Source organism: Eleginops maclovinus, chromosome 1 (assembly GCF_036324505.1).
Source record: "Eleginops maclovinus isolate JMC-PN-2008 ecotype Puerto Natales chromosome 1, JC_Emac_rtc_rv5, whole genome shotgun sequence".
Lineage (NCBI taxonomy): Eukaryota > Metazoa > Chordata > Actinopteri > Perciformes > Eleginopidae > Eleginops > Eleginops maclovinus.
Window position 1 is genome coordinate 12,827,755 of NC_086349.1, and position 23,129 is coordinate 12,850,883.

The 23,129-nt window shown below is 39.8% G+C and overlaps 3 protein-coding genes across 6 annotated transcripts; all 3 read right to left on the minus strand.

The window, feature by feature from the left end:
• Positions 1-961: 961 nt before the first annotated feature.
• c1h1orf127 (chromosome 1 C1orf127 homolog) lies at positions 962-5,674 on the minus strand. Its single transcript, XM_063889873.1, has 11 exons — positions 5,542-5,674; positions 5,372-5,454; positions 5,187-5,288; positions 4,975-5,099; positions 4,743-4,886; positions 4,604-4,642; positions 3,914-4,051; positions 3,727-3,811; positions 2,810-3,006; positions 2,593-2,710; positions 962-1,005 (listed from the first exon to the last, which is right to left on the minus strand). Exons 1-11 carry the CDS (start codon positions 5,565-5,567, stop codon positions 962-964), a joined length of 1,101 nt encoding a protein of 366 aa, XP_063745943.1. The 5' UTR covers positions 5,568-5,674.
• A 3,022-nt stretch (positions 5,675-8,696) lies between these two features.
• On the minus strand, positions 8,697-13,274 carry tardbpa (TAR DNA binding protein a). Of its 4 annotated transcripts, XR_010166426.1 has the most exons (7): positions 12,529-13,271; positions 11,860-12,023; positions 11,605-11,745; positions 11,181-11,351; positions 11,003-11,087; positions 10,056-10,202; positions 8,697-9,310 (listed from the first exon to the last, which is right to left on the minus strand). XR_010166426.1 is itself a non-coding variant. In XM_063891200.1 (6 exons), the coding sequence occupies exons 1-6, from the start codon at positions 12,767-12,769 to the stop codon at positions 10,108-10,110; spliced, it is 897 nt and encodes a 298-aa protein (XP_063747270.1). In that variant the 5' UTR covers positions 12,770-13,271; the 3' UTR covers positions 9,374-10,107. The 4 variants fall into 4 exon arrangements, 2 of the variants coding, with proteins under 2 accessions (XP_063747270.1, XP_063747102.1); XR_010166425.1 differs by having other exon boundaries at positions 10,056-11,087; positions 12,529-13,274; XM_063891200.1 differs by lacking the exon at positions 8,697-9,310 and having other exon boundaries at positions 9,374-10,202.
• Positions 13,275-15,119: 1,845 nt separating this feature from the next.
• pgd (phosphogluconate dehydrogenase) lies at positions 15,120-21,463 on the minus strand. Its single transcript, XM_063890906.1, has 13 exons — positions 21,314-21,463; positions 20,846-20,921; positions 20,558-20,737; positions 20,407-20,472; positions 20,202-20,320; positions 20,006-20,075; positions 19,766-19,900; positions 19,455-19,644; positions 17,956-18,086; positions 17,486-17,619; positions 16,814-16,913; positions 16,037-16,159; positions 15,120-15,642 (listed from the first exon to the last, which is right to left on the minus strand). The coding sequence occupies exons 1-13, from the start codon at positions 21,319-21,321 to the stop codon at positions 15,523-15,525; spliced, it is 1,452 nt and encodes a 483-aa protein (XP_063746976.1). The 5' UTR covers positions 21,322-21,463; the 3' UTR covers positions 15,120-15,522.
• Positions 21,464-23,129: the final 1,666 nt, after the last annotated feature.

The window sequence follows — 23,129 nt, forward strand, 5'->3', positions numbered from 1 at the left end:
GTCGGTACAGATAGGGTAATGACCGAGAGAGGCCACATGAAAGAAGCAGGGATGTTGGCGTGCTTTTTGCACCACTCATTCCATTTCCTGCTCATAAGTTCACTGAGCAGATGGGGACCAAAGGCACAAGGAAGTTTAGATTTTCTGCCCCACAGCCCATTGTATATGATGCATGTAACTGCGTAACACTGCACTGTTATCATTTACAGACCCTTTGGTGCATACCAGGAGGTCACAATAACATAGGTGAAAAAAGGCTGGGAACAAAGGAGAAACATCTTCAATCATTTCACTCAAAGTAAGTCTCATTGATGTCATTTAGCAAGAAACACATTTAAGGTAGTCATACTAAAAGCAAATATTTAATTACATTGGCAAGGATGACTTCAAAATCAAATAAAATAGTCTTTCTTCGAGATTTCGCTATTTTCAGTGGTCATGATTAACATACCAGTCATCTGTCAATTAGGACAAATAGCAACTAGTAAAATGAAAATAAATGTAAGTAAAATGGGTTTATTTAAAAATGAGCCTCTGCAGGCTGCTGGCCTAGCAAGAAACCTTCTGAAAACACATGCAGCAGTGCCCTCTCCTGTTGGTTTGGCGTACTGCAGCAAAGATACATTAACATCACAGCTGATTTTTGTCAGAAAATGTATTAATTTATTTTTATCAGAAGACAAAAACACATTGAAAAGTCTCTATTGGTATCCACCAATACATAAAATCTCTGAAAATCTAAGTTACAATTGACAAGCCGTTAGTCTCTGTTAAAAAATAAAGTCTTTATTAAGAGCCTCTTCTCTGGAAGATGGCAAACTGCAGGGTCTTCTCTACGTCAGGCTGTTGTGCTGCTCGGGTAGAGACATGTTTATTTAACGCCTGCTTTTCTCTGCATCTGGATAATATCCACCCTCAGGCAGCGGCTGGCAGAGGTCTGGATGTATTTCTGTTTGTATAATCAACCTTCACAGCGCTGACTGACCACAGCGTCACCTTGCAAGACTGCAAACAGACACGAAACACCAATGACAATGAGAGTCAGAATGCATAAAAGCAAAGGTTGTCAGTATGTATGAACTGTACATTTAATGGGTTGGCACTTCATAAAAACAAGACCAAGGTAATTAAATATGAAAAAACTTAAGTTTTAAGTACTGGAAACATGGTATTTGAATTTAAATACATGACTGATTTTAAGTTTGCCAAGCTTGCACCTAAAATGGCATGCAGGTTGTATCATGGGATATTAGAAAAGGTTGATTTTATTTAGATTATAGAGATTAGGTCAAATGGACAGTGCTGTTTCTGTAAGTGTTCTAGTCTTCCCAGATCCACTTCAGCCTTCTCTGCTTTTCTTTGTCCCTTTGTGTTGTGTTGAATTGTTGGTATCCTGGTTCAGGTGCAGTTGTTGTGAGGACAGATGTTTCTGATGGTTCAGCTGATGACTGAAGGAAATCTGAATCTTCTGAAGTACGTATGGTCACATTCAGAAAATCAAAAAAGCTTTTTTCAGTGGAATTGGTGTCTCCGTCAAACCAAGAAGACACATTTCCACTTTGACTCTGCAGCTCATCAGTGTGGAAATGAAAGCTTCTGTGCTCAGTCTGTGTGCGAGATGGATTCGTTGTAGAAAACGTTGCCGTTTCTTTATATGGAGCTCTCGCGTTTAAGCGATCCAACAGAGTCTGTTCTGTAGCTGGACTCTTGCGTTTAAAGTTCAGAGTGGGGTGGGCTGTGGCGTTCGGACCAGGAGGAGAGGATGTCATGTGTGATGCAGCTGGCCTGGCTGTGGAGTAAATTCATTAACATTAAAAAATGATATTTTCGCATTTCTTCGCTTCACAAAGATGTATGTGCAGAGTTTGACACTTGAAGGCTGCTTTCACATTTATATGCTGAACGGGGGGCCTTCAATTCAAGATGTAAAGGCTTTAACGTTTGATGCACAGTACAGAGTAGAAATGGCAATGAAAATCTTAAGTCCCAAGCTTATCTAACATTGCAACATAGTTATATAGGACATAAAACAATAAAACAACTTGTGCAAGAAAAGAACAGAGTAGAATACCTGTGCATGTGTGTGTTCATCGGAAACCTGATTGTAACACATGGACGTATACGCACATCACAACCAGTTTAAAAGCCAATCATGATCCAGTATGCAACTCACACAAGCATGATGCTGGACTTGTAAGCCTTCAGTAAACTAATTTTTAAAATATTGTGTCCAGCAAGTTCAACTTTTCAAAAGAGTAATACAAAAATATACATATTCAACAAAGAGAGGGTATTATATTATTTGAAATATACTGCATATAAGCCAAGTTGCATACATACAGTATATAGTAAGTTTAATTTCTCTTTGTTGTGTTTGTTTCTCATCAATCACTTCTGTTCTAACTTCTCTCTCACTTTGAATTGTTTGAAAGGTGCTACATGAAGTTAAATGATTAATTGACTGAGCAACAAACAAAAGTAAGTGCTTGGTGTGACTCCACAGTAAAAGCCTTTCAATGGCTAGTGGTCAAAATACCATCCCATAATTAATCACCACTTTAGTTTTACTGTGTTCATCAGCAGCACACTCACCTGTGCATGGCAGTGTGTTCTCCATGCTCCACTGCATTTTGTGATTTGTCTCTTTGAAGGTGAGCACAACATCCACCTGGTAGAATGGCTGCAGGAGGCGTTTGCTGTCTGCACAGGTCTGTAAAACAAACACACCATAATGAATCCTTAAATTACCCATAGAACGTATATCTTAAGAAATGTCAGAAACAGCAAATGAACCACAATGAGTACCAACCTTGGTCTGGAGTATTTGGGCAGTAGGAATAATCAGTGTCACAAATGCACTCGTCTCATGCACAGTGAAATTATCCGTCTGGTCCACCGACACATTACTGACCGTCAGTGCTTCATTGTCCCGGCTGCCTCGCTTGGTTAGACCCATACGTCGTTTGAAAATGTGCAGCACAGTCTCCTCTGCTGTGGATGTGTTCACTGAAATGTACAATGTACAGGGATAAAATGTGGTGCTGGAATTATATTTTATCAAGTTCACTTTTGAAGCTATTTTATTTCTATTTGATGCTGCTTCATACTTCTACTTCAAAACATTTTAGGTGGAAATATTTACATTTTCATTCCACTATATTTATGACTATATTTAGATTTAGTTACTAGTGCCTTTTCAAATGATTGATTTCCGGCTTGTGACCCTTTACGAAACACTGTGCCATTGGGGCCGTTTAAACTGCTCAGATGATTTAATATTAAAAAAATGTTAAGGCCCAAAGAGGTAAAAGCATGGAACATTTCAACATTTCAAAAAGGAAATACAAATCAGTTTATTAGAACTTAGTTTGTTCTTCTTTCCAATCCTCGTTGATCCTCTATTGACCCTCTTTATTTTGGGAAACAAACTACAAAAAACAAACTAGAAAACGCAATAAAGAGAAGTTAAAAGTAGCACCACCCTAACCGGCTGCAAGAGTAAAATAGAATATATACTTATATTTATATTCATTACCCAGTTAATTAATCATATTTTTCCATCTATATTTGGACGTTAGTGTCTGGATGCAGGATGTTTCCACGTTGTGTATAATTACAATAGTCCTGTGATATTTCAGTAAAGGATCTGAGTACTTATAGAGTACTGTCTGGAGTATACACCCCAAAGCTTGCAGGCTGACAAATAAAATAACTTTCAGTACTGACCTTTTGGGCATGTAGCTTCCATACTGTAGGCGTACGGACCACTGACCAGCTTCAAGGCCAAGAAGTCCCCCTCATCTCCCATTACCTGTGTAAACCACAGACAGACCAAAATACAGTGATGAACTGAACTTCAGTTGTAATGTTGCCGGTGGCCACTAGGTGGCAGGATGCTGTAAAATAACCTTACTGTGACAGGGCTCAAAACCTCCCCCCTCCTGCCCTGAACTGTGATGTCTGTGCTTCTCATGTCGATGTTCATCTGGATCAGGCTGGCATCTTCCAGAGCCACAATCAGCTGATCGCTCAGAGACAGAGACCACTGCAGCTGCACATGCAGACATGCAAACACAAAAACACGGTGAGACAAATCTCCTATTTTTATTATCCAAACACATTCTCAAATGTATTTACAGCGATGTAGGCTAAGAACATTAACACAAGTGCTATACTTGAATAGGATTACTGCACGACATTTTTCAGAGAAATATTTAACCATATTTATTTCACAGCTTCACTACTTTGTAGGTTAAGGTTATTGAGACAAATTATAAATCAGCAAATAAACAAGGGTTAATCATTCATTATTAAGCAGTATATAAAGTAATACAAATTAACTTCCCCATTACTAGCTGACACATTTTGTGATTAATTAGAGTCACATTAAATTAAATGTATTGGAGTAGTAATAGGAATTTTGTATATTTTCATGTTAATAATGCTTTTGTATTTTCACACAAAGAACCCTTTCTACCATGTTGAATAATTACTTTTAACTAGCTACTTAATACCTACCAAAGCTACTTGTTACATTTGTAATTCAATCATATTTTGAAGGGTGATTTCGTCAAAGCATTGGGTGATTTATTTCAATGTTTACCTCATTGTCCCAGTTGTCAAAGGCAACTTGTCTGGTCACCTACAGGCAAATACAAATCTTATCAGAATAACAAAGCATGTAGAAATGTCCAATGAAAACAGAGAAATGTTACTTATGAATAACTGCAGTTGGCAGTTACCTGGATGTACTCCGGGTCACACTGGATCTTCTCTCTGCTGGGCAGCACAGAAACCAGCGGACACTTCATCATGAAACTATGAGGTCTACCTCCAAATCTGTTTATCCTCTTCACCAAATTCAGTGTCAGGACATGATATCCATTCTAAAAGATAAACATCAACCAGAGAATTGTCACCACAATGCCCAGCTTTGTTTACATTAATTACATATTTCTTAGTAGAGTGACCTACCTGTTGCTGGACCAAACATCCAGTGTAACTGACTCTAAAATTAAAGTTGTTGTCAGGGTCTTTGTGCAGTGAGAGTCCACAGGCAGACAGCTGCAGGTTTAGTTGATCCAGAGAAGCCAGGTTGACTTGCAGAAAGACAAAGGAGATTTTTGAGGCATTTTATGTAATATCTATGTCAATATGTTGTCCCTTATTGTGTCAGAAAGAATTACCTTGGATCCTTAAGGCCCCAGACAGCCAGAGCCCCAACCCTTCAATCCTCGCATTGTGTATCCACATCTCCATGTAATCAGAAAAACATGACACATCTCCTTCTGAAAACGCAAAACATTTCTGAGGTAATACTTGGAAGAATCAACATTAACAATTGTTTTTTATCACAGAAAAATATTTCTACCTGTTAATCTTGCTGTTGGGGTTTCTATCCATTCTCTTTTCTGAATGGAAATCACACTCCTCAAGATAAAACAATGTAAAACACTGGATAAAACAAGAAGGTATTATTCAGTTCAAATCTGTAAATGGTGCATCATTTAAGTATATTTGTTTTTCAGTTTTGCTACTCACAAAGTTCTTAGTCTTATCTGATCCATTTTGCTTCCACTGATGAGAGCTTACACAGGCAGTTTGACTGTTGCCTATTTGTAGGTAAGTGACCAGACGTCATTTTGGAGGAGGAAACATCCCAGGTGTGTTTGTTTTGACACGTTAAAGTGAGAAAAGAGTCTCAAAGAATGATTATTGTCTCCAGCATGTGTGAAAAAGAGTTTTCAAGTCTCCATTTAATCAAACACATATATGTGTTATATATTCTTAGGCACATCTCTCTTGAATTCAACCATCCATGGTTTCTAATTTTGGAAACTAAGTGGGGTATCCACTTAAATATAAAAATAGAGTTATGTAGGTTTTAAACTTCAAAACGGGGTATAACATTTTTACATCATTCATGGTGGTATGCTATTTAATCTGTATTGTGAAAAAAAAAAGTTATTTCTTGGGTGTCACTCTTGAGACCTTATTTCCTGCCTTGTCAGGAGACATTTCAGCTGTACTCTCAGAGCCATCAACATATAATTAATGAACAAAGGGTAGGTGTTTTTAATTCAGTATGTTTTTGCTGGTTTTCCCTTTACTTAATCATTTATTATTATGTATCTCCAATATAAAACTAAAATAAACTAAAGAAACACAACTTTAAACTGCTAAAACCAACAGACTTCTTTCCCACCCCCCAACAAGCCCCCCCAGAGCAGTGAGGGACATTGTACCTGACAGCAGTGCGTCACAGATGCTATTACACCTGCTGTTAACAGTTAACAAAGCCTCACCTCAGTGCACCTGTGCTGGATGGCTTACATTCAACTGTCCTGGGACGCTTCAAAGACCTCCTTGTTCAATTCCTCATGTCAGAGCTTTGATCCTGAAGGGGAACACTGCAGAAGAAACAATCTAAACACTGTCATTCATACACTGTACAACAAACAAACACCAAAACCAGGCAGTGGGAAGCCCTTTACCTATGATTGCTACTCTGATGTTCCGAATACTCCCATTGCTTAATGAAAACTAAATGTCTGAGCTGCCCTCCCTCTCATACTAATGCTTAATGAGACCAAAGGACAGAACTTTCTCTATAATTAGAGGCCTTGTGCTCTTTATGAGGCCCGATGCCAGGCGGAGGTTGCACTAGAGCAGGAGAGGCCATTAGAGCCCGGTGAAGGCGGTGCAGGTGGAGGGGGAGGGGGCTGAGTCATCTGTGGACAAAGCAGGCAGAAAGGCGACACCAGTCAGCCTGATGATGCATAATGAAGCAGGCGGAGGAAGGGCGGACAACACATTCTGATGGGTTTCATCAAGATCAAACATCCTCTACTTCCTGGATTTCTGATACACATTTAAACAAATAAACAGAGAGTGGATGTCAACAACCACCTTTTAATGGAGCTGCTTAAAATATGATCTTTGTTATATACATATTTTGTATTTATGATTTTATATCTGTTCGTATTTTAATCCTGTATTTTGACTTGCATAACTACTGTATATGTCCTTAATTCTCATCATACTCTTTTTCTTTCTTTTTTAAAAAACATTTGTATTCCACGAAAAGACCATCATCAAAAGTACTGCCCAAGCCCATTGTTGCCTCCTGGAGAAATAGATCTTTAAAGCAGGCCATACATATACAGTAGCTAATTATAGGTCAATAATACTGTTGCATTATTTTCAGAGGTTTTACATTTTAATTATCTAAACAGTCTTTTGTTGAGGAATATATTAAACCTGTGAATAGCTGCACAGGTGAGTATCTCTGGCAGCTGGATGGTGTATTTAATCTATAATAAAATGCAGTTTTCCTTAACATCATACAGTGAAAAAATGTGAAACGGTGCTATTAGAAAACAGTTTCTAAAAGCTACTGGACAACAGGTGAGGTCTTTAGTGCAGAAAAACCAGCTATATCAGGCTTTAACACAGGCAGTACTTGTTACTAGGATCAATTCATTGTTGGTAGTGTCTTTTTTGGGGGGGCTTATTGTACAGTAAATAAACACATCTGGTATCAGAGGTTAGTCTGATCTTCAGCAGATTGAACAAAGCAACCATCACAAGAGAGTGAGAGCCACATCCAGCTGGTCTTACTGTCGGAGATCATATTTATGTTACCAACCATGGAACATTAAGAATGTCAGGCGTGTAAGCATACTCTGGCCTCTCTTTCTGTACGTATTAACAGCGTCCTCCGTTGTCCATTTTAAAGATTGACAAAATAAAGTTGAACACAAGTTTGTCTTTGTGAAGAAACTGAAGGGGAAGCAGATGCTGAAATCATTCAAGACAGTTCAGGTGGATCCAGGAAAGATATCTCAGAGAGAAGCTGGCAGAGGGGACCTTCAGAAACCACATCTCTTCCCGGGAAAAGACCTGCAAGACCTTGTTCTGGAATTTCGACTCAACCTACTATCAGTATGAAAAAGAAATCAATCACACCGAGTTCACACAGCAGCGAGATTCATTTTTACTAAGGGTATAAAGGGATGTCCGTTGCTGGCAGCTTATCTTATGCAGCCTCTGTATGAAAAATGACTATATTTTAGACAAATAATTTGTATATCAATCTTTTAAATACAAATTAATTCATTCAATCATTTCTTACAAGAGATTCGAAATGTTACATCAAAGTAACAAAGGCAAAAATAAGTTGAACAACTTTACATTCTGCTCTTACATATTTAATTTAGAGAAACAGAAAAATTATTTCCAGGTTTTATGATTTGATCTTTTGATTTTAAACTGACATGAAGTCCTTTTTTAAACCTTGTGTGCTAGCAGGTCAAGGAACTGATGTCATATTTTATAACCTCCATTATTGAAATCCAGCAGGAATATGTTGCAGGTTTGCATCAAACCACAAGCCTCTTCAGCACAGCTGTGCATCCCAGAGGTTATTCTGCAGAGGGACCTTTTTTTACCACGCTTTTACAAATTGGCACACTCACACCAAGAGGCCAAAAATGACACCTACTAAACCGCCAGCAGCATAACTACAAACAAGGACTCCTTTCGGCATAGTTTACCAAATGGACCAAATCATACCTACTATACAATATCTGGAAAACGCATTGTATTAAAGGTATACACTACATTAAGATAGCAGCTAGAGAAGGAGCCAGGTAAGGAAAATACTTAAATCAATCTATATGAAAGACGACAGGCAATTAAAAACTCAAAACCTTTATTTTACACCGCAATACTAAAATATTTCAATACAGAAAGTGTGAATTCCTGCTGGCACGTTCAATCAGTTCTTTAAGTCCCTTTGAAATCTTAGCTTAAACATTCCAATCACTTTACAATCAGAAAAAACAACACAAGAACACATCCTGCCTTACTGAAATTAATTTTGATCACATTGAAATGAAACCTACCACGTAATACTTAAATTATCAGACTGTAACGAGGACAAAGAATAAAAGCAGTTACTGACAGATGCATGTTGTAGGTTAAAAGGCAGACTTTGTGTTGCACATGTTTGGAAAAATAACTATGACCACTACCAAGTTGCAGGTGTGACTTTGGTCCTTTTTGTGACCTTTGGAGGTATAAACAAACACCTCAGCCCAATTGAGGATGGTCCGCTCTAAATTTGGTTATGTGATGGTCCAAGGTTTTCTTGCTAGTGAGGTGAAGAAGATCCTTTTCAGGACTAAGGCAGTCGTGCAGCAATTCCATTGTTGGTTTGTGCCGGTGCCCCAACAATGTCTTCAGCTTCTCCATAACTGACTCCAACCCGGATTCAGACGAAAACCTGGGCTGTCCGTGTCCGAGGTCCCTATACATGTGAATTAAAGTGTTGGCAATTCAATTAATGTTACGTCAAAAATAAGTCACTGTCAAGATTGTATTATACCTAGTCAAATTCAGTTTTATTTCAGACTTCCCTTTGAGTCACAAAACATAGAAAATGCATTCGTAACCACTTCAAACCCAAACTTTCAAATGGGAACTTGTCAGACAAACATTCTCCATATCAACCTCAAACTTCACACTTTCAGTGTTTTTCCCCACACAGACTTCACGAACACAAAGTCACATTTTCACACAGAGAGGGTGGTAACAAGGAGAAAAATAAAGCACACAACCAGACACAGCATTCACATCAAATCAGACAGCAAGAGAAAGCTACAAAAAACTTACATATACTCATAGCACTTGACATTTTACTGTTTTTAAAGAATTAAGGTAGATAGAAAACGAGAGAAAGCAGAGACCGTAAGGGATCTCGAGACGCAATAAATGTCCATGTGATGGTCATTAGGGGCACACTCGTACTTGCTTCTTCCTCTCACACTCGCACAAAGCCACTGGTTCTTCTCCACTCTCGCAGGCATTTGTTTCTTTCAAAAAAAACAATTCACAAACAGTCCATCTCACACTTCTTTCATTTTGCTCTCCCGCTCGCTCGCTCACTCTCACTCAGTCCAACATCAATCCCACTCATTGATCTTGAAAAGTGAAAAGGGCAGACAAGATTTCTATATCCATAAAAAGGTGAGAGGAAAAAAGACAACACCCACCGTCTAACACAGTATATGCAGAGTGAAGCTGTGTTCTTTGATGGCAAAGCATTTACACATGGGAAGAGGGGAATTGATACTGAGACCGGTCGAACATTGCTGCCAATGAGGCGCTTCCTCCCGGGAAATTGGGGAAAAGTTGGTGAACTGCAGAAGAGATTTTTATGAAGGCGTTTCCAAAGACCACAAACAAAAACAAACAAAATGCAATCAACTGCATACAGATATACAATTATAATAAGCCCGTTTTACAAAGGGGATGAGGGGCTCTCGAGATACTCGTGCATGTTTATAAATATTTATCTCGCATGCACAGTCATCTCTTTAACATTTTCTAAAAAACAAAAAAAAAAATGGAGTGTGGCAGTTTCCACTAAAACTAAACGTTTCACCCACTCAATGCATGACTACATTATCAGTCACACGCTGTATAAACTTTCTCTTTAACAAAATAAAAGGCAGTATATTTTAGTAATAGGAACATAAGATATAAGCAGTCCCCAGCTGTAGGTATACTTACCAGATTAGCCTAATAGCCACTGAAAAGCTTCAAGCTATCTACACTCCCCAACTAGAAGACTTAGACTCCATAGAGGTGCCAAAGCCGGAGCTGAAGCCACTGTTGGAGGCGGTGTTGGTGCCTGCTGCCCAGCCGAGGCTGGCTGAGCTGGGGCTGCTGTAACTGGTGCTGGAGGAGCTATAGGTGGGGTCTCGGGTCGTAGTGGCTGTGCCTGCTGCCGTGGTCAGACCCTGCTGGTTAGCCAGCATGCCCATCATCCCCCAACTGCTCTGCAGCGCCGCCTGGGCAGCCGCCACCATTGCTGGGTTAAGGCCGAGAGCCCCAAAGTTAACCCCCCCACTACCGCTGCCTAGCCCTCCACGGTTACTGCCATAGCCCTGACTGAACCCACCAGCCCCAAACCGCCCTCGATCCATCATTTGCCTACTATTATTGTGTTTGGGCTCAGCATTGGAGATGTGCACACTGATGCCCTTGATGATCAAGTCCTCTCCACACAGGGCTTGGGCAACCTGAGAAAAGTGTAAGCAGAACATTATCACTGCAGTCATTATTATAACCTTAATTTATATTTATATTATATAACCATTTATAGTGAATCTCACCTGGTCATCGGCAAACGTGACAAACGCAAATGCCCGGAAAGGCTTGGGAATGAAGACATCAGTGACTTCACCATACTGCATGAAGTACTGCCTCAGCTCGTCGGTTGTCATGTCCTCTGTACAGCGGCCGACAAAGATTTTACGGCTCCTCATGGGCTCATCAGGAGACGCCTGAGGGGAAAAAGTGGCACAGCGGGACGTTGAGCAGTCTACATGATAGTTGTGTTGTTTCAAGTACTGATTCTAACAAACTTTCTGAATAGGAAACTAACTGAACATGTGTGCAAGGCTAAATAAAAAATGTCCAACAACAAAAATCTCGATACTGACTACCAATAACTTATCAACTGACCCATGACAATCTAATTATTTGTACAATGAGATTCTTAACAATACAATGTGCTAACAATGGTGCACAAAATACCTTTGAGTTGGGAAGTTTGCAGTCACACCACCGTCCATCAATCATGTGTCTCTGTGCGACCACTTTGGTTTGTGTCTCATACTCGGTGAATCGGACAAACCCAAACCCTTTTGAGTTGCCAGTCTTCAAATCTCTCTTGACCTGCAACAAATACAGAAGACATTCAAGCTTTAAATACCATTTTTTACAAAACCATAACTACATATAATTTTGGTACTTTAGCCTGACAAAAAAATGATGGCAAGATGTCTCTACCTGCACCATGATGACCTCTCCGAAGGTAGTGAAGTAATCTTTCAGGTCTTGTTCTGATGTTTTCCACGGCAGCCCGAGGACAATGAGATCTGACGTCTTCTGAAAGCCCCTTTTTACTTTTACAGCTGAGGCAGCATCTATTTCTTCCATCTTCCTTTTGTTATCTGTGGAGAACAAATAGATGAGTTACATGAGAGAATAAAAGATCAATCACATGTAAAACTAAAATATATTAACCGCCTCGGGTGAAGAGCCTTCGGTAAATGCAGTTCAAACCAACTATATTCAATAAGTTGTTTGCATTATTTATACCAACCACATTTTAATTGATTTAATTTAATGATATCTGCATGTAGTAATGATTCATTACATAGCGTGTGTATATGAGTGTATTTTTTTGTAGCTTGGTGAGCATTAACAATAGTAGCATTGAGTGTTGGTGGACAGAGTTGTCAACATGTATAACAATCACAATACAGTTTACTGTGAAACCTGTTCCAAGTGAGTACTTTGGTGTAATTTTGATACTTAACATCAACAATGCTAAGAAAATGAAAGCAACTATTGCTAAATATACAATTAAATATATGTTCAATATACAAATATTGTGGAACATAGTAGGATATAATATTATTGTGAAAGGTCAAGCCATTTACACTATCACCTCACCTTTGGGGTAATTGACAACATAAACCAGATTTCCCCAGTCGTTCTCGGGTGCATGGAGGACCCCCTCCACGAGCCGGACCCCCCTCATGCACTGGGACTCCGGGTTCCTGTACCGAAGCCCGCACGCCCCTGGAAACTGTGCTGCTACCGAGGACAGCAAAATAGTCCCATCGTCCTCTGAGGGGATCTCCATGGGCTCTTCGTTTTCATCCTCGGCCACGCGAATGTACAACTCGGACATGGTTACGTATTGGTGGATCGCTGCTAGTGAAGGCAGCTAACAGAGCTAAAGCTAAACACAGGGATGCTACACACGAGTTTGTAGCGTCGAGTTTATAAGTGCGACGCAACAGAAATGCACACGACAGACGGACGCAGACAAACTGTGTTAAACGCAAACACTCACTCTACAGCTATATAACATTCAATATCTCGCGGCCATGAAAAACTACTTCTGTTCTTCTCCACTCGCAGCACGCGTAAACAATTTAGCTTGCTAGCTCAAAAGCTGGCTTGAAAAATGAATGACCATTCAGTTTCGCGCTCTGTTTACCGTCAACAAAGACACGAGTCGTCCTTTTCGTCGACGACCTTGTGATCGGAAATCGTAAACAAATAGCAACCCCAACAAAATAATGTATTCGGTGAGATTTAAGTAAATAAATCGTAAAGGCCACGGAGAATATTTGCAGCAGTAACGCGGCTAACCTCTGTAACCTCGAGCTAGCTAACAAAATGGCTGCGCACTTTGTAGCCATGACATCATTCAGTTGGGCGGGTACATTGTTGGTTTTCGTAGGGATGCAAACATTTTTTAATTAAAACCTTAAGGTAATATTTTGAATCTAGGTCATCAGGTTATCGGCTGTCTTTCTTTAAACTAAATTGATGTGTGGTGTGGTCAACCTTATTTTATTTTTTCGTGTTTCTTTAATGCAATGGGCAAAGCTAAAAGATCGTGTTTACCTACTGAAGCCTTACCATTTCAATTCACCTAAAGAGCCCAAACAAAAGATGCGCACTGAGAAATAATACTGACGATTTTTAATATATTTGATACATATTTCCCCCTTTTTAAGTGTATATTTTGTTGCTATTTAGTTAACATTATTGGAAATGTTAATAGGATAGACACGTTTTGTAATATCATTGATATTATTCTAGGTTTTTATAATCAAAGAATACCAGCCATGTCAGAATGAATTTAGGGAGATGTGCCTTCATTATATAATATCTATTAAATATCTATTTGATTAAATGGTGGAACCGTACAATAGATTGTGGCCGTATGGTTTGGAAAGGTCGGCCACTGAATTTCCCCCTAGGGGGACTGATAAAGGTTCATTTTCTTCTTCTTTGTAATTTTTCATGTTTAATTTGATGTCTCCTGCTTGTATAACTTCAACTTTGTACTGCTAAATCAATTACTGTAATATAAATCTTTCCTCTTAGAACAAACTAAGATATATGCATATGTAGGGCTACAGGGATGCCCCATGAATGTATTTTACCATGAGGAGTGTGCTTTTCATTGGGAGAACAGAATGAATTGATAACCCAAGAGTATTGTGTAATATATGTGCATAAATCATTTCTTCACGTTATATTACTGTTTTTTATTTTCTTCACAAATGCAACTTTGTGGTTGCAAGTGCAACAAGTTTTCAGTTTAATTATTTTGAATTACTTTCAGTGTGTAAAGAAATATGTATCAGGGTTAAAGGGCCACCTGCTGGATAATCACTTAAAGCACAATACACAAAAGGTTCAGAAAACGTTTCATATATTGCAACCCATTAGCACTGGCAACTTGTTTATACCTCTTTGTGTTAGCTGGATAATCCATAAACCTGATTGCCCATTTTAATTAAGTGTAAAGTCTTGCAAAGGACAATTGTTAAAGCAGGATTTCCTCATTTTGTCAGAATCTTTCACTTTTCTAATAAGCCAGTGTTAAGTACTTGAATTTAAATCAATCTGGTGGAAGGATCCCAAGACATTTTGACAGATTAATCCCCTTTAAAAAAAAATATATATATATATATATATATATATATATTTGTAGTCCCTCAAATAGCAAATAAAGTACAGTTGTCATGCTCGTAAAAAAACACTAACAAATAGGAGACAGAAATGAAAACATAAACAAAGGTCAGCACACTGTAGCTCCCTTGGGTGCAGTAACTTAGAAGATCAACAAGTTACCTTCCAAGCTTAAGTCTGAAGAGCCGCAGCTGAAGCGTCACTTCTGGACAAGTTAATGAGTAGCATTTAAAAGGGCTACAGTGTGCTAACCTTTGTTTGTTTTCATTGCACTCACTGAATTAACCATAATATGACTGTGCAGCTGTAGTGGAGGTTGGCATTGTTAGCTGTATAATTATTTTATACGAGTATTCACTGTATATATATCAACGACTACTTCAGAAATGTATTGATACACACTGAATAGGCCAGAAATTCAAAGTGTATGTCACCAGATACTGTTTACATATCAGGCATGTCACTTGTTGCCTTATTTAGTGCCGCACACAAACACATCCCAATCCTGTTTACAGCACCCAGAGCGTAAGAACCATACATGCTAATAATAAAGGGATTAAAATCTTTATTTAGCCTAATACAGTATGGCGCAATGGTTCACCTTAATCCAGTGTTAACACCGTAAACCCTTGGCCAAACATGACCTGTGAACATTAGCCTGATAGCCAGCATCATATTCAGATGGAGTCAAAACGTTGTTGCTTAGCCTCTCGTGACTGTAATAAAAGTCGCTTAACCAAAACACACAGGGTGTTCACGACACACATCATTTATGATTCCACTTCTTGATAAATAAAACTGCAACCACACGTCTTTGAGAGGAATAAAGTGTTGGATTTGTGGTTGGCTCTTAAATATTGAGGCATTTCACTTAAGATGGAATGTGTAACATTTCTTCTTTTCTCATAGATATTTTCTTCTTCCTTTTTTCCTGTAAGGTAACAATGATCCTTAAGCATTGTAAGAGGATGAGGAGACATTTCCACCGTGGCCGGTCCAGTTGGTATGGATGAATTTACCAGGTTTTGACAGCAGTTCATAGGTGTGGGCTCCAAAGTAGTCTCTCTGGGCCTGTAAAAGAAAAAAACAAACTCAGTATGACACCAACGCAGGAGACTAATGATTAATTGAACTGCTGTTATATCTGGTAAATCAAAAGTGCTGTTAAACCAGTTATATTTGGAATTTTGCTATAATTTAAATGCTGATCTGGTTTAAGTATATGTAAAAAGTTTTTATGGACCGATGAATAAAGAAGTTTAAACAGAGTGTCTTTTAGAACACTTCAGTAGAAAGCGCTGTATACTTTTAATGTAATAATAACATTATTACAAGTGTCGGGGTCTTAAAGCTGCAGATCCCACCACAAACAACAGCTGCATGCAGGCCTTTTAAATCTGATATGCCTCAACACTCGGCCATATGGTCATTGGGCTCTGCTGTGCAGCATCAGCTGTTGCGTTACCTGGAGTAGGTTTGCTGGCAGCTTCTCATGTCTGTACCCGTCGTAGAAGGACAGAGCTGTGGTGAAACAGGGCATCGGGATGCCGTGCTGCACTCCAGTGCTGACTGTTCTGCGCCATGAATCCTACACAAAGAAATAAAAAAGGTTACAAAACTGCTTCATTTTTTCATCAAAATATTGTGATTTGATGTGAATACTAGGGCTGTTTCGAATGTTTGGATTTTTACTGAAAGCTTCAAATCAAGTACCAAATGACTGATGTCCTATATAACAAAGTCATCACAGAAAAATCATCAATTAATAATATCTCAAATGGAATTGGAGTAAATTGGTCTTTTTTTTTTAAACTAAATAAACTTTCTTTAATAAATATATCTAGTCAGTTTGTCCCTCTCTTTGTGATACAAGCGGAATTTTGACTAATGGAGTTATTGGCAATGTTTGGATTCTTGTTCACACAAGTCAGAAACATTCCTACACAGCCAAGACTGGAATATAACTTTACAAATAATATAATACTAATTTTAAAAGTGAAGCCTGTTTATCTGAAAAGTTTCAGAAATACCGGGTTTGCGCAACCCAATGTCACACTGATGAGGCCAATGATGAAATCCCAGTCCCATAGTGCCGCATAACCCTGACAAAAAGTTTCAACACCTGGTTTGGTGTGAATGCAGCCAGAAGAGCTGTCTACTCTTTTCTTTGACAAAGAGGAAGTAACTTATTTTGTGTATCTTTGCCAATGTGGGAGAGTGGTCTTCGGTAACTTCCTCATACCTGGCAGTCCTGCACCGCATTACTGAAGAAAGAGTCCAGCAGCAAGTTCTGCAGCTCAGCGTCCCGGTCAAATGCCTCTTTGATTTTACCCAGGAAGACACTGTTGGGGTTGGGGGGGGGGGGGAGACACAGCTTTAGCCAACAGTGGTGAAAATAAGATTCTGCTCATAATCTTAGTTAACTCTTAAATGTATAAAACAAAATAATGACAAGTTTGAGTGGTGGCTACAAACTGCAAGTCATACTGAGTATTATATTTGTTCTAGGTTTACACAACTTCTTTACCAGATTACACAAAGTAAACCAGTGTCACCTCAGTTTCCTCAATCTTCAAAGAAAGGGTCATATTTTCTTTCATCTAGATTTCTAACACCATCATGACACACAGGGCAGTGACAAAATACAGTTCATAACTTCCTGTATGGTGCAATTAAGACTTGAATTAAGAAGACTTATGAAAGACCTAACCCTCATTACATAGAATTATCCAACATTTTAAATCTCACAAAAGTAAAATACAACAATAAAAGAAATGTATCAATTTTCTTGCTTTCTCAAGAAGTCTTTCTTGCACTCCCTAACCACAGTTTACACCATCAATGTGAAATAAGCCTGTTGACATTAAGTTACACAAGGCAGCAGAGGTATGAGGACACATGAGGTTAATAGCACCTTCGGATAATGCAGCCTCCTCTCCACATCAGAGCGATCCCGCCGTAGTTGAGGGTCCAGCCGAACTCTTTGGCTGCCTGGCGCAGCAGCATGAAGCCCTGTGCGTAAGAAATAATCTTGGAAGCATAGAGGGCCTGGAGGGAGAAGGATGAATTAACATTTTTGTTTTAAACAAGAAAATGTCACACATTTTGATTCCAAATTTGACTATTTAAAATGATTATTGGTCACTGTAAAAAAATATCTACATATATAATATTTGGCATTCATAAAAAAAAGTTCTTGGCTGCTTTGTAAATGTTTCTGGTCGAAAAATTAAACTTTACTGGAAGCATACATTCTCCCCGAAACAATTTTAACAGACACTTCATCTCGGCTGAATTTATTTCAAGACCGTTTTATATTAAATTACATTTAGCTTAGTTCCTAATAAACTGGCAACTGAGTGTGTTTTTCACTGTGTATTCTACCTTTCTAATGTCTTCCAGGAAGGCAGCCTTGTCCCCGCTGAATTTGACCCCCTGTGGCCCTGAGAGGCTGCGGCTGGCCTCCACTCGCTCATCCTTTAGAGAGGACAGGCATCTGGCAAAGACAGCCTCCCCTGAAGTACATAGACGGGGGGGAGAGAGGGGGCACAGAGAGGAACAACAAAGTTAGCTCTCTACATACGTCACTTTATAGGAGCTTCACACAATAGCCGCTTAGTAAACAGCTATTTAATAGTCCTGTAAACTCTCACAACAAATGAATTCACTGGTCAGGCTAGGCCATGCCATAGCCTCATAATGCTGACATGGAAACAATTCTCAAGGATCAGCATGACTCAGCAGAAGTGACAACACCGTTTTAAAAAACAGGGCTTGCTGCTTCTATTTCAGGGCCACTTTAGTAGGGATATTAAAGTTGACAATTATAGTCACTGCTGTATCAAGATAAGGGGAAACAACTGGTCAGTCAGCATGACTTGCTAAAGAACAGCACTGCCAGGTGATGCAATCCACAGACCAAGGGGCAGACAGACAGAGAGACAATGTCCAGTGAGGAAAGTTTTTTGCAGAAATCCAACCATGCACACTGTACTGGCCTGTCAGCCTGCTCCACAAAGACTGGAACAGCCCTCACACAATGAAGCCCTTTGTTATGCCTCTTTCGCTCTTTATATACAGCACTGCGAGGGAATGAGGAGACAAATATTACAAAAAAAATCTAATCTGTTTGAGCGGTTCCAGGGGTTTGGTGACAGGCAAGTTTATGCATGATTGAACTTTGACTAAAAGTGTATCATGCATGTCCCGTGACACTATGCATTAAAAGCATCCATTTAGACTCGCATGACATAAAGTGATGACACCTTTTGTTCTGGATAAATACTCTCTCTCCATGACTTCCTTGTCCATTGCTGTTATAAAACAGAGACAGTTGGTGCAAAGGGCAAAGCTAAGTAGAGTATCACAAATCCCCCTTATGTCACTTAAGATCCGCAGCCCACTAGAAAAGCCGTCAATCTTCTTAGTGGCAGCCACATATCAGTAACCTTCTCTTAGAGAAGATCACAGGCCATGCTAAACTTTGTCCAAAACAATTAGGCCTTTCATTTTTTGAAGCAGTGTTGAATGTATTCTACTTGAAAATACAATGTGACCTCATATACAATATAATAAAAACAATACAAATCTAAAATGCCTAGGCACCAAGAAACACAGAAGAAACTCAATAAATTAGGAAAAATGAATCAATTACAACCGGAAGTAAAACAAAAACTGTTAAGAGCCATTTGGGTAAGAGATGCAAGCTTTAAATGTTTCTGCACGTTGTTTGATGTTGCGGATGATTAAAGAGATAAACTGGATTTTCCTGTGCTCATTTGTAATTTTCTGACAAACCAAGCTTTCTGAAAGTCGCCAGCATTGGAATAAAAGGGAAGGAAACCAGATACTTCCTTGTCTACAACCTCCTTTCTTTTTCTTACCGATCAGAGTCACAGGTGTGCCGTACTCCAGGGCTGAAATGGCCGTCCACTTCCCTGTGCCCTTCTGTCCGGCACTGTCGCGGATCTTGGGCAACAGATGTGTACCGTCGGAGTCGTGGAATTTCAGGATGTTAGCTGTGATCTCGATCAGGAAGGAGTCCAACTCTGTTTTATTCCAGCTGTCGAAAGCCTGAGTGATTTAACCACAGTGTGATGAAACAGTCAGCCAGTGTCACAAAACATGTTCAGTTGATTTTAAAGAGCCGGCAAGAAGCATAAATGACTAATTAAGTATATATAATGTAGCTAACCTTTGCCATCTCATCATGGTCCATACCCAGGACATCCTTCATCAGGTGGTAGGCCTCACAAATCAGCTGCATGTCTCCATACTCAATGCCATTATGGACCATTTTCACAAAATGACCTGCGCCCTCATCTCCAACCTGCACAAGCAAGCCAGTCAGATTTAGTTTGAGAGACGACACAACAACAATGACAACTGGTACAACCAATCCGTTTGGAAAATATTAAACATTAAATAGACTCACCCAGTCACAACAAGGCTCTCCTGTTCCCACCTTGGCAGCGATGCTCTGGAAGATGTCTTTTATGTGTGGCCTTCAAGATAAAGCAACAGAAAGTGATTTAATATGTTCCTTTTTTTCCTAACCACATCTGTGCTCTTTGTCCATCATATAGTGTGAAGTAAAAGTGAGAGCAGTAAAGACATGTGTGTTGTCTTACCAGGCCTCTTTATGTCCTCCTGGCATCAGTGAGGGTCCGTAACGTGCTCCCTCCTCTCCCCCACTGACTCCACTGCCAACAAACAGCAAGCCCTTTTCCTTCATACTCTGACACCGCCGCTTTACGACAGAAACAAATGAACATAGTGAAAAAATCCAAAGAGAAAAAACAACGTACTGCTCCACAGTGATTCTGTGCAACTTACTGTTGTGTCTCTGTATTCAGAGTTGCCACCATCAATGATAATATCCCCAGATTCAAGAAGAGGAACCTGAAGAAGAACAAAGCCAGTTGTAAACAAGGACGACTCGTTTCTTTCTCAAGTGATTCATGCACAGCACACAAACTATACCAACCAGTTTGTCAATGAAGTCATCCACAGCCTGTCCAGCTTTGACTAGCAGGATGATCCTCCTGGGCTTCTTCAGCTTGGAAACCATATCCTCCAGAGACTCAGCTCCAATCACCTTGGAGCCCTTGGCTTCATTTTTCAGGAAGTCATGCACCTTAGACACGGTTCGGTTGTAAGCACAGACCTGTTGGCGGAAAAGATTGGTGTTCACTGAGTGAACTTAACGAGAGTAAAGTAGAAAGAGCTTTACTGCCATATATATTTGGACTAAACACATAAGTCACCATCTTACCACAAAGCCATGGTCATTCATGTTCATGATGAGGTTTTGGCCCATGACAGCCAAACCAATCAGTGCAATGTCTGCTCTGTGAGGAGAAGAGAAATCATCACTTTGACTGGGCGTCTGTCTGGTCACAGACTGAGCATCATCAATAACTTTAATAAAGCTTCCCATCATCATTTCTGACTTTTTTTCAAATTATATATATTTTAAACAATGTACGTTGAACCCGTATGTTCAACATCTCTTTTTACAAAAACATAAAAACGGCTTTTTGGGTTATCTTCACTCTGAAAGTCATGTATATATTTCTACTCAACAGTAAAGCTGGTTAGCCAACAAGCTAACTAATCAGGAAGATTATTTAAAAACAAGTTAAAACACTACAAAGTCTACGATGTTTAACCACACGCATCAGCCACAACCTCTCCAATTCAACCGACTATCTAAACAAGGGAAACTAGTCTGAGAACTTACTGAGCCATGGTTTTCAGCGGGTTAGATAGCCGTGAAGTAAAAGTGTTCAAATGACAGACAGGCTGCTCTTCGCTTCATATATCCTGCTCGCTCGTTTTACTTCCTCAACGTGACGACGGCGAGGGCAAGATCACGTACGCCTTCTCAGAGTATTCACCAATCAGACTACAGTCAGCAAACTGAAGCGATGTTTTTTTACAACTCTCATTGGTCCAGAATCCTGAGCAGAGATATTCGTTCTCCTATTGGCCCTGGTGCCTGTCACTTTTAACACGTCAGAGCACACCCTCTTTAGAGTTACGTTAAAACATCCATGGATGTTAACAAAAGCTCGGTCCCGCAGACGTTTGTGTCCCAATTCAGCTAAAGTGAGTTATTTAAAGTGCTGTACGTATTGTCTACTACATTTCTGAGATAAATGTACCTTCCAATACGTTTGACTTGTGTTTCCAAAGCATCAAAACATTGAGTGAATAACAACACTTATCAGGGGCGGATCTAGCCATTTTGGGGCCCTAGGCAAAATATAGACATGGGGCCCTCATTCTTGAAATGGCTGCTAAATTTTTCCAATCGTTTGTGCCATCGGAGCTGAACCGCTGCTTGTTGCAATTGCCAAACAGCCGACAACAGAAGCAAACAGCGCGGTCTTTCATCATGCTGTACACGAGCCAGGACCTCTGGATTTTTTCGCCATTCTTCATGTTCATGTTGTAGTAAGTGTTTGTGAATCGTCTGCCCTGAGTGTTCTGGGGGAAATCTCCTCGTATCTGCACTGGTCCTTTCTGTACTATTGAACAACGCTCTCTGTCTGTTAACTTTTTTGGCCAATGTGCAGGGTCGTCGCCTATTATTAAATTATCTCCACTGCTGGTGGTAAATGGCCTAGCACTACTCACCACTAAATCACTTTCGTCTTCATCATCCAGAGTCACCTGTTCCTCTGCTTCGGCTTCTATAGCCACCTCTTCTCCTTCGGCACCCATAGCCACCTCTCCTTCCACTTCAACATGTTCCTCATCAATACCTGCTGAGCATGTAGAACTAGCAAGTTCAGGAGCTACTACAGCGGATGCTGTAGCCAGTGGCGGTTCTTCCATTAGGCAAACCTCGGCAATTGCCTAGGGCCTCAACCAAATAGGGGCCCCCAAATCTGACCATCCCAGTCACAGTAAAGACACAAAAAACGAATGTTAATTTGTTACTTAAGTGAAGTAAAAAAAACAAAACACATTTCTAATAAAAAAACAAGAAATATCAGCATAATACCGAATTAATGTCTAAATAATAATTGTCCAAGCACACATACCCCCCTCCATTACTGTGCATTGACTAGTCCATAATATGATGACGTAGCAATAATGACGTGCCTTCAAACCAAAGCAGCGGGAAGTAAACTGTATGCGACTCGGTAAAAATGAAGCGGAGCTACGAAAGTGGTTATTCTAAAAGAAAGAGAGCAAAAGAGAGCAAAAGAATTGCAGATACACTGCCAAAATTAACGTCCTTTGGCTTTTTTACATCTCCTGCTGCTACAGCATCCGCTGTAGTAGCTCCTGAACTTGCTAGTTCTACATGCTCAGCAGGTATTGATGAGGAACATGTTGAAGTGGAAGGAGAGGTGGCTATGGGTGCCGAAGGAGAAGAGGTGGCTATAGAAGCCGAAGCAGAGGAACAGGTGACTCTGGATGATGAAGACGAAGGTGATTTAGTGGTGAGTAGTGCTAGGCCATTTACCACCAGCAGTGGAGATAATTTAATAATAGGCGACGACCCTGCACATTGGCCAAAAAAGTTAACAGACAGAGAGCGTTGT